Source organism: Xenopus laevis, chromosome 2L (assembly GCF_017654675.1).
Source record: "Xenopus laevis strain J_2021 chromosome 2L, Xenopus_laevis_v10.1, whole genome shotgun sequence".
NCBI classification, from domain to species: Eukaryota; Metazoa; Chordata; class Amphibia; order Anura; family Pipidae; genus Xenopus; species Xenopus laevis.
This window is the reverse complement of record NC_054373.1, coordinates 91,082,726-91,094,729: the sequence shown is the minus strand read 5'-3', so window position 1 is coordinate 91,094,729 and position 12,004 is coordinate 91,082,726. Positions and strand designations below refer to the sequence as shown.

At 37.8% G+C, this 12,004-nt stretch overlaps 1 protein-coding gene across 1 annotated transcript; it reads right to left on the bottom strand.

Moving 5' to 3' along the window:
• Positions 1-401: 401 nt before the first annotated feature.
• Positions 402-6,188, bottom strand: pef1.L (penta-EF-hand domain containing 1 L homeolog). Its single transcript, NM_001095245.1, has 5 exons — positions 6,061-6,188; positions 4,040-4,337; positions 2,644-2,799; positions 1,439-1,582; positions 402-736 (listed from the first exon to the last, which is right to left on the bottom strand). Exons 1-5 carry the CDS (start codon positions 6,082-6,084, stop codon positions 507-509), a joined length of 852 nt encoding a protein of 283 aa, NP_001088714.1. The 5' UTR covers positions 6,085-6,188; the 3' UTR covers positions 402-506.
• Positions 6,189-12,004: the final 5,816 nt, after the last annotated feature.

The window sequence follows — 12,004 nt, the reverse complement described above, 5'->3', positions numbered from 1 at the left end:
TAGTGAGTGAGTATTATGCTATCACTGTGAAAGCATCAGCTTAATAAAATATGTTCTATATACAGAAAAGAAAATGACTGCAAAAATATAAAAATAAACGGACACCACCCTATACAGTACATTGCTCTGAGTCCAGAATAGCTAATTGGTACAGTAACACAGGAATGACAGATGGGACGACAGCACCCTCTAGTGGATCAATAAAAAGAATATAGAATGATTATATTAACTTACATGTACAATAAACGACTAAATCAGACAAGCTCTTTATGCTAAGTTACATTATAAAAGGTGGTGCATCGCATACTTGTAAGGCAGAAGTAATAATAAAGGTTTAGCCTGTGAGAACAAAACAAGACTGAGTAAAAGAGAAGAACACAAAGATTAACTTGCAGCATCTCTAATATAGTGAGTACTTTATATTGCCCTTTCCATACGAGTAAGGACAAAAGGGAGGATCCATCCAAGAGTAGAAAGCTGTAGGGGTTTTTGCCTTGGGGGCCAGTTTAGAGAAGCCGGGTTGTAGTCATGGTGATGAAGTCCTCATAGCTGAGCTTGGCAGTTCCTATCTGTCCAGTGTCTTTCTCTCGAAAGGCCTCAGTCATACTCTGGAGTTGGGTGCAAATCTGTATGAATCGATCCAATTGCAGGCCTGGTTGTGCAGACCTCTGAGCATATCTGGACATCACAATCTGCACAAACTGTGGACTGAGCTGGTATCCCATCTGACACAGAGCTGGAATAGGAGACAGGAAACATAATATGGAGGGCAGTCTCCATTAGAAGAGCAAAAAATACAAGACTAGACAGCAAGAGATGCAAAAAGAAAGAAGAAAAAAAAAAAACAACACGGTTCATAAACAGGTGCATGGTTGGCAATCTCTGCAAGATAAAATGTTTAATCACCAAATCCACAAGGTGTTGTGTGATGCACAGAACCAATACATATTTACACTAACATGTTAATGCTCATAATGCAACCCAGACCCAATTATATCAATATAGTTAAAATACCATTCTGAAACCAATAATTTTTTATTGTTTTAATTGTGGAGAATTATGTTTTTGTTATTGATCAATTGAGTCAATAGGGAAACTGAAACTACTCCATGTTAAGTCCTTAGGAGGTAGATAATTAGATCATTAGTATACAAGACCATTAAGAAGGGGAGCTCGGGTAATCGAATTATCTACCTAGCAAGGACCAAACATGGAGCAACTTCAGTTTCCCTGTTTAACGCAAGAAATGAATTAATAAAAAATATATTATATATTAAAACAATATGCAAAAAGTATGATCACCACAACGGGGAAGGGGTATAGCGCTCCTTTAAATAACCTTTAAAATCCCATAGGCAAAATATAACAGTCTCATATTATATATACATTACATATATTTAATTATATATTACATATAATTTTCCCCTGAGTATAATACCTTGATGCAACTCTCCTTGATTAATGGAGCCAGATCTGTCTCTGTCGTACTGCTGGAACAGGTTTCTCCATTGTTGGATGAATCTCCATAAAGCTGAAAATCCAAACATATCAATCCGTCCAGAGTTGCTCTTATCAAACATATCTAGGAGGAAAGCGGGAGATGTTATATCATACAAGCATAGCTTTAACAGGCTTTCGCTGTTATTTCAATTTTATTTATATACCCAACTGTGTATGCGGGAACAGACGCTCATTGAGCAGTCCTCAAAGACAGGAATGTAAAAATGTATTGATGTACCAATAGCCGAGGCAGCGTTATGCACTTCTGATAACGGTCACATTTAAGTAAGTCTGTTTTTATACAGTCAAAAAAAAGATAACATTATGAGCATCGCCTTTTGTTTCTTTTAGGCACATTTAACAACCTAGTAGTGGATCTATAATTCTAGAATTAAATGACAACCTTAAACATTTATGGTTTCACTCATTGATCCATTTGAGCTTTTATTTAGAGAACATTTTAAACATCTGCTTCTAAGCTTTGCCATGGTAACCCACAATGCTCTTTAGTCATTGGTGGTTAGAGGCAGTGGGCATGGCCAGTAGGACCACGTGTTCAACCATATCATAATAGCAGAAGAATCTTTTTTTCCCCTTCAAACACTTGTAATTGAAGAATTATCCAAAGCACATTCTGAACGGAAGGGGGAGGTTAAATTACAGATGAACAAGAACAAAGTGGATTTAGTGATTGCTGCAGACACATTATTAAATGAGAACTAAACCTTAAAAATTAATATGGCTAGAAATGCCATATTTTATAAATTTAACTTTTTGAACCAGCCGAAAAGTTCAGCATCTCTATAGTAGTAATGATCCTGGCCATCAAAATTGTCGCAGGAGTTTCTCATCTTGACTTTTGTTAGAAGTGTCTGCGACAGGCACATGCTCAGTGTACTTTGAGCAGCTGTTGAGAAGCTGAGCTTAGTGGTCATTGCAAATCATCAGAAGAAAAATTCAGGTTTGCCTGTCATAGAAGCTGATGCTACAGAGCTGGTTATTAGCTAATGGTGTTGGTTTCTGAGCTGCCATGTTCCAATAATCTGGATTATTTAATAATCTCCCAAATATTGTATAATATATATATATATTTTATTCAGTATATTGTGAGTTAGTCATCATAACATTTAGAAAAACGCTCACTCATCATCATCGTGCAGGTCTCATCATTAAACGATGACCAGTTGGTATTGACCAGTGCTTGCTTCAGCTCCTTTAAGGAAATATAGCCACTGTGGTCTGTATCAACGGTCTGAAACCATGAGAAAGCCTCTGGATCCACCCCTGGAGGAATGTTTCCTGCAAGACAGGTTAGAAAATAAAGTCAGTTTATATACTGATATAAAGTATAATTTTTAATATACTATGTTTGTATGGACACTAGAGATCCAGCCTTTCCTATCAATTTGCCCCATGCGTAATTTCACTGGACAGTACAGCTTTTCAGAAACATTTACTATTAAAATGCTCTACAAAAAGTATATTCAAAGCCAATGGCGATGACAGGATATTAATAAAATATAAAAAAAAACCCACAACAACATAGCATTAAATATAATGGAATTTAAAATAAAACATGACATTATTTTAAATTTGCACTCACTGAAGTATTCTGCTATGGTTCTAGTTATTCCTCCCAAAGCATGATTTTATCATCAACTAATAACAAAAACTCACAGATACATCTTGCTACATTAAAGGAGAGTCCAACCGTTTTCAAAAAAAAAAACAACAACCCTACCCCCTGTAGACCCCCCTACCCCCAGCATAGCTGCCCCCGGGGAAATGCCCCTAACTTTATACTTACCCCTCGGCGCATATTCAGGCACGCAGCCATCTTCTGGGTCTTTGGTTAGCAGAAACAGAGACCGCCGAATCAGTGCATGCGCAGTTGGAGCAATTTGCCGATTTGCGACAATCGCGAAGATTGCTGAAGCGCCGGAAGAAGACACGAAGACCCGGAAGATGGCTGCGTTGGAACTCCGATGACCAAATCTGTGCCGAGGGGTAAGTATAAAGTTAGAGGCATCTTTCTTTAAGGGAAAATGAATGAATATAGTGCAGGATGAAGAATGAATGAAGAATATAGTGCAGGAGTGCCCATACTTTACTAAGGTCTACTTATAGTGCTGTTGTCTCATCATGATCTACATCCATAAAAGCTTTGTTAGCATTCTGCTCCATGGAAAATATTACTTAAATATTGATTTATACCTTTGATATATATGATTTATGAGAAAATTAATTTAACAAAAAATTATTATGTAACCTTAACGTAATAAATATCTGAATGAAAAGCATGAAATAGGAGGGTTATTTAGACAAGCTTTTGTTGACAGTGTCTTGAGATCTATGACCAGCTGAAGGTCTACTGGAAGATCCCGATCTAACTTTTGGGCACCCCTGATACAGTGGCATACAGCATGGCCCTGGGCGAATATTCTTTTAGCTGAATTAATTTAATCATTAAGGAATAAAAAAAAATTCCTTTGAAGAATTACTTGCCTGTACATACAAATTCCTCATGGAATCCACTTACCAGCAGGTGCTCCCTGGCCATAAGATCCGTGTTGTTGGCTTCCATAAGGGGTGGAACCTGGGACACTATAAGGTCCCCCTGGTGCTTGTCCCCCATAGGGACCTCCAGGAGCTCCAGGTGCAGCACTACCTGGGACAGGATGTCCATAAACTCCCCCAGAAGGTGGTGAGCCATACGGTGCACCAGGAGCAGGTCTCCCATAACTAGCTGCAGGCTGAACGCCTCCTCCATACTGCTGTCCACCATAATAGTTTGTCTGGGGTGCACCTGGAGGTTGTCCAGCTGCTCCGTGGTATCCCTAGCACACACAAAGAAACAGAACGTTTTACTTTCAGCTATATGTACAGATTTCAACAGAATTACACTGCATTTACTGCATAAATGCCTTGAGGCTTGGGAGATGTTACTGAAGAAATACATCTGCAATTATGCAAATAAAATAACTTGTTTTGGTATGCAGTTCCTACTTGTATAAGCAAGAGAATTATGGTATAGCTATATGCATTGTTGAGACTGGCACGCCTTAGCTGCCAACTGAGGGCATGCTCTTACATGCTAAACCAGGTGGCAAAGAAAACTCTACAATAAGCAAAAGATTGATAGAAACGATAGAATCTACAAAGGAAAAAGAAACCTGAATGGCTCCTCTTCTAGGAACATACAATACATGTTTTATTTTTTCTTGGATCAAAACACAACCAAAAACACAGGCCAATAAGATCTTGTAAGCATCTTAAAGGCTTATACTATTTTTTTTATTTTACTGCCATTCATTCAATTGTTAAAATGTTCTTGTTTGGGGATTAGAAAGATCCATCTCTAACTAAAATTGCATTAAAAGGGTGTTATTTATAGTTATAAATGTTAGGTAAAGGCATTCTCTCCCTGGAGAAGCAGTTCTGACATATACATTAGGTAGTACAAAGTACAAGAAAGGGCTGGATGCCTTTTCTTTAGGCAAGTATGAAAATGCAAGTCTATTAGATATTAAAAGATTTGTAAACCTTGAAAACATATGAATGTAAAAATGCTCAGAGCGCTCTTCTAAGCACTTTTGCTATTTACTTTTTTGTTACAAAGCTATTAAGGTTACTTAATATTATATATAGCATCTTGTAGGCAATAATGGTACCAGTTTCACTCTGAATCGATCATTTTTATTATTATCCTTAAAATGACCCAGTTAGTGGAGCTCCTCATAGATTTGCTGTTGTCCCTGTCAATGTTTTTTGTCTGTTTGGTCTAAAAGAACCTGTTCAGAAGACACGAGTCTTCTAATGATGCAAAGGAATCAGCAACCTCAGATGACCTCTCATCTTTCCTGAGCAACATCAGAACAGTACTGTTCTCCTTCTGAACATGACCTCCCGTAGTGTACAGTCGAAAAAAACGGACCATGATTTCTGCATGTACTTGGACTGCAGGTGAAATTTGGGCAGAGCACTGTGAGATTCAGATCCTTCCACTTAACATTGACAACGTGCTATAATCCAATAACTACAATTTGCCACAGTAAAAGAATGTATCTATGTTTCTCAAATGAAGTTTTATTGTAGAAAGGGAAACATTTAATGGGCTGATTACATTTCCTATTTATACGAATGGGATTTAAGGGGAAGTTCATGTTCACATGCAGTTGTAGTATGCAATAGATCCACCTATACCAACAAGCTTTTCAAAATGTCTTCATGTTTCATTTGGAATGGCTTTTGCATTATTACCATTCATTTACTGGCCTTTTCCAGCATTCAACTGACATTATTTTGTGGTTGTCATGGGTCACTGATCCCAGCAACCAAAAACATACAATAATGCCCATTGTCTTTTCTAAATGCCCCTTTTCTTACACTAACTAAAAACTATTCTATGTCTATAACTATGTCCCCATGCACCAATTCCTCTCCCATGGCTCAGCCGCTCCTCCCCACCTAAACTACACACATTTCCCTACAGCAGTTCAGGCTGCCATGCTGCTTTATTTCCACAACCGACATTACTACACTACTCTCCGTTCCTCTCACCTGACCGTACGGATAACTCGCCATCTTGCCAGTGACGTCACACTCGAAGCCGCAACTAAGTGGCAGATCCAATCCCCTCTGTCAGTCGTAGCAGCTTGGTTGGACGTGGAAGCGAAATGACGTTAAAAGGCGCGGCTGGAGATTTACGCGCAGTGAATGATGGGAGGTGTGGCGGAAATAGTTGGCATAAAGCGCTAGCAAAATTGCTGACGATTTTGAGGACTATGTAGATTTATGGGGGGGTCATTATACATTTCGTACAGCAAAGCAGCAACTATTTAGGCGGTTTAATAACTTATCTTAGGCGTTGAAAGTACTACAGTTCATGTAGCTGCTGTACTAGTTGCCAAGGGTTGCTTGTGTTGCTGACTCGCCCTCTGGACAAACTGGGCAGTGCGTTGTCACAAGGCCAACAACATCACAGTTGCGACAATGCGGGAATATAGAGGGCGAGAGCAGGCCAGGATGGGTGTACTTTAAACAATACGATTTAAATTACCCTTCTAGTGAAATGGATTGCAATCTGCAACAAATATGGAATCTGTAATGGCTTTGTAGGATTTCAGAATGAAATATTACTACAGTTCCAAAGATATCTCCTTGAGGGCTTGTTCTTACTGTCTAGCTGCTTTAGGTTTATGAGACTCAATCAAGATATGAGGGGAACTCACAGAAGTGGGGATTATTTTTGGAGTCAAAGTGGTATTAAAACGGGCGCAAATACAATTTATATATTCACAGAACAAAATCCGCCAAAATTCTGACAACCACAACTTTTTAATTTTTTGATGAAAGACGGGTTACAGGTACTTTTGTAAATAGGTCGTTAAAATGACAAAAAAGGAGAAGAAAAGCAATAATTTAATAAAATTTCCCCCTGAAATGTTTACAATGGAATAACGTTCAGTGTAATTCACCCTCCTCAGTCCTACATTGCTTCCTCCAGTCTCCATTTACTCCTTGTGCAGTGGAAGTATTGGGGACTCATTAGCTTGTTAATGGGGATTATCCCCTATTAAGGTACAACCCACGGTTTTTGTATACAGAGTCGAATAACAATACAAGTAAAAAACCTCAGTATATCTATAAACAAGAAAAAAAGTATTTATGCATGTGATATTTAAAAGTAGCTCATTGGCAACATAAAATAGGGGACAACAAATTGTATATTATTTTTTAACTTGCATTATTTGGTGATCAGCAAGAAGTGCCTTTTAGTCAGTTAGTCAGTTTTTTTCTTAGTGATGTCTGAATAAAGCTTTGCTGCCTTAACTTGTCGATGAGTTAGTGCCAGCTGCAATGTTGGGGATCCATCATGTTGCCAATGCAGAGAAGGCAAGCAATATGTTTAGCGTTAGGAGTATAGAGAGACTCCTTAATTGAAGCAGACTTCAACTGCACTCAGTTTTCCTAAAATTCAGGAAAATTATCCTTTAGCTAGCAGAAACTATGGGGCAGATTTACTTAAGGCGAAATGGGCGTTGCTAGTGAAAATTCGCCAGAAATCTCATCTGCAGGGGCATCGCCAATTTACTAACAGGTGTAGAGGACAATTCACTAGCGAAAGAAACTGTTTCTAGCGCAGTTTTGCGCCCTATCGCTATGCACATTTTCACTCAGGAGAACGATCATTACTCCGCAAATGCATGAAAATGCGAAATTTGCAGAACATTTCTTTCGCCACCTTAGACCTGGCAAACTGATAAGATGAAGCTACATCCTCCTCAAGCTTATGTCAGCAACATCATATCTTGTGTGCCGGAAAGTCACAAGTTCTAAAAGACTGGCACTTTTTAAAGCGGAATTGCCTTCAAAAGTTCTAACTATTAAAAATGTTTTTTTCCCAACCATTTAAGGGACATGCCACATTTGTTTTAGGGTGGGCTCATTTCTAGGGCATTAGAGGATCTCTTTTGTCTTTATTTTGCTTCATTTGACATTTGTAATAAAAATTGGCCACTTCAAGCATTTGCTCTAAAATCTCTAATAAAGACGTCCATATGACCATTCAAATGCGTAAGCGTAAGAGTACTAACGAAGTTTTGCTCTGCAGAATTGAATGCTAGCGAAAGATCAATATGAAATGGTCGCACTGACAAATTTACTTTAGCAAAACTTCGGCAGGTAATGAATTTGTGACTGGCGAACTGGTGCGAAGCGTGGCGAAACGTTCGCTGTCGAAAATACGCCCTTTAGTGAATTTGCCTCAGTTTCACTGGTGTGTTTTTTTATCAAGAAATTTGAACACAGTCAGGTGTTTATTTTCAAAGAGTTGATCGTTAAAACCAGCTGATTGGTTGCTATAGGCTGGAAAAGCATAATGGGCAATACTTTTAAAGGAACAGTTCAGTGTAAAAATAAAAACTGGGTAAATAGTCTGTGCAAAATAAAAAATGTTTCTAATATAGTTAGTTAGCCAAAAATGCAATCTATAAAGGCTGGTGTGAGCGGATGTATTACATAATAGGCAGAACACTACTTCCTGCTTTTCAGCTCTTTAACTCTGAGTTAGTCAGCGACTTTAAGGGGGGGCCACATGGGACATACCTGTTCAGTGAGTTTGCAATTGATCGTTAGCATTCAGCTCAGATTCAAAGGCATGACTCATGGGGCCCCCCCTCAAGTCACTGATTGGTTAATGCCTGCTAACCAATCAGTGGAAACCAAGAGAGCTGCAAAGCAGGAAGTAGTGTTCTGGCTATTATGTTACACATCCAGTCACTCCAGCCTTTATATATTACATTTTTGGCTAACTAACTATATTAGAAACATTTTTTATTTTGCACAGACTATGCATTTACCCAGTTTTTATTTTTACACTGAACCGTTCCTTTAAGTTTCCTTGGTTTATTTTTTATCAACCCCTTTGCTTCATCCGTCTGGAAGCTGCCTAAATTTCCAGTACATATATTTTGTTGCTGGAATGTACCAAACTGCATGCTTATTTTCTGTCCCTCTAATTTCACAATTCTCTTTATGTCTCTTTCTTCTGGTGTTATAATCTTGCAGTACGACAGTAGAATTTATTAGGCTCCACTGCAATATTGGGTCAACCCTATTCGGCAAACCTTATGGATTTTCAGTTTTATTCACATATGTTAAATTGTAAATCAGACACAGGGATCTCCACATTAGATTATTCCACGTTACCTTGTCTATTCTTTATCTTTGCCTTCCTATTTTTCCAGCTCTACATTATTGTCTTTATCTCATTTCTGTCAGCCATAGTGCTTCAGTTATCAGAACAATAGTAGTTTAATGTTTCCAAGTTTAACTGTGCAGTTAATGAATGTAACATACCAGCACATCTCATCTGCAACTATACTGACATCCATTGCTTATTTTGAATATTACAGTCATTTTTAACTGTGAGGGGAATTATAGATGACTTATCTCTAAATATTTTATTTTGTTTGTATGCTTAAAGGAGAACTAACCCCTAATAATGAATATTTCAGCTTCTCAATAGCAGCAATGATCCAGGACTTCAAACTTGTCACAGGGGGTCACCATCTTGGAAAGTGTCTGTAACAGTCACATGCTCAGTGGGCTCTGAGCAGCTGTTGAGAAGCTAAGTTTAGGGGTCGTCACAAATTATCAAGCAGAAAATGAGGTTGGCCTGTAATATAAGCTGATGCTACAGGGCTGATTATTAAATTCTGATGCTAGTTGCACTGGTTTCTGAGCTGCCATGTAGTAATTATCTGTATTAATTACTAATCAGCCTTATATTGTGACATGGGGAGGTACTGGGGCTACTTTGGATTTACAGATCTTCCCTTCTAAAAGGCTATGATTGCATTAGGCTGGTACTGATGGCCAAAACATAATGTACAGCATTATTATTTTTGTTAAGCTTTAGTTCAGGCCTAAATTGTTATATCAAATAAAATCAGAACTGCAGGTCCCTGCTTTTACCAATTTCACCGAAGAGGTATAGGAGAAAGTCTTTGGGTTCCTAGAACAAGCTGGCCAGCAAATAGCTTGTACTTTTCTGTGTATATAAAATCCTATTAACATAAAATGACCCTTGCCCTTACCAGTATAGAGCCCTTTTCCCTAGTTGCAACCATTTTGTTAGCAGGAATCCGTTATGCTAGGGGATTATTAGTGCACTGGTAGTCTAATTACCTACCTCGCATGGGCCAAAAAAGGAGTAGCTTCCACTTACTTGATTGCCCTGTTTAGCTAAAAAATTATCTAAAACCAAAGCTTTAACATGATCAAAACAAAAGGCAAAAAGTATGTTGTGATTCCTTTTGATTGAACTCATGTTGAAGACAGGTATATACTGTCCCTTTAATAAATTCTGCACCATTTTCTTTACCAGTGAGGTAAGTGGCAGCTATATTGCTCAGTGTGATCAATATCTTGATAATGTCATGTTGCTTTATATGCGTGAGCAATGTTATGAATTAGGATATCTAGTCTGCAATCTATGGTTTCCTATGATTAAGATAAATGATATATGCCCTGCCCTAAGACAGTTCTGTGTGGCATTTTTTGCTTTTCTCATACACCATCTTTTACACCAATTTGTGAGTGTAGTACATCTTACACATCATAAATATGCCCTTCAACGTCTAGCCTGTGTAAAGGTTTAGCTTTCTGTTCCTCCTTTTTCCATGTTGTGGAGTCATTGCTCCTCTTTTGCTCATCTTTGCAAAAAGTGTATGGCTCTTCCTGTAAATAACTGTTTGAGGAATTGTTTCATTTTTTTGCACTGCTTTAGGGTTCTGTTTTCTCTTCTCTAGCCACCATTTAGGTATTTTCCTCCTTGGAACACACTGTTTTGTTCCTCCTTTGCACATGAATTGTAGTCAGTAATTTTCTCTTCTCTGCAAGCAATGGAGACCTTATTTCTCTTTTTGATGCCTTGTTTAAGGGCATTTCTGGGGAATGTTAGTTCATTTAGGAAACCTATACATCAGACTTTTGTGTAATTCCACTAACTTAACAAGAAATAAAAGAAACTGCTATTTTGCATAATATAGGCATACATCTGACAAAAATGTTTTGTTTTATGTGTAAAAATAAAGCTGACTTCAAAATCTTGTAAATACCATACATATCTTGTATGTGTAAATACCAATTTTTTGAAGACTTTTATGGGTCAACTTACAGCATTCCCAGTACACTACCAAAATGTCAAAGCACAACCACAGATATCAGAATACTTTAGATTCCAGGGTCAAAAAATCCTCTTATAGTAGGTTTACCCAAAGAAACCAAACATTTTTGGAATAAACACGAGGCATCCCAAATGGCCAAACTACCAAACTGTGCTTACCTAAAATTATTGGTTTTTATAAAATTTCTACATTTTTTGAAAATTCCACTCAAAGCTTCAGTTTACAAGATCCTATCTCTCACATATCATTAGGTATCAATATAAACTATCCTAAATATCAATGCCAGAGAAAACATTTTTGGTATTCTGCTTGTGTAAGTGTAAGTGAGATAATTATTTCAGTCTATCTTTTTCTGCAGTGATTTTACTGGCATGTCTGGGGGTTTATGGAACGCGTGTCTGTTACTAGGTTCCTCTTTCTGATTTTAAAATTTTGGGAGGTAGGAGAATAAGACATAGATAGGAGGCAAACGAGGTAATGTATTTAAAAGGCCAACATTTACACAGGGTCTGGTGACACATAAAAACTAATAATACTAATAGATAACCAATAACTGCAAACTACTGATTGGTTCCTATAGGATACTATATATGTAGCAAACTTTGCACCTAATTTTAGATAACTCCTAAAACCTAATAAATAGGGCAAGTAAACGCAGGCAGCAGACTAAAGGCAATTTTGTATACAGGTTGAGGTTAGGGCTGGCAGTAGATAAGAGGCGATGCTCAATATTCAGGCAGAGGTGAAGCAAATTAGAGGCAGTACCAAAGTACAGGCCAAGGTGTAAGACGCGTGTATATATATATATATAT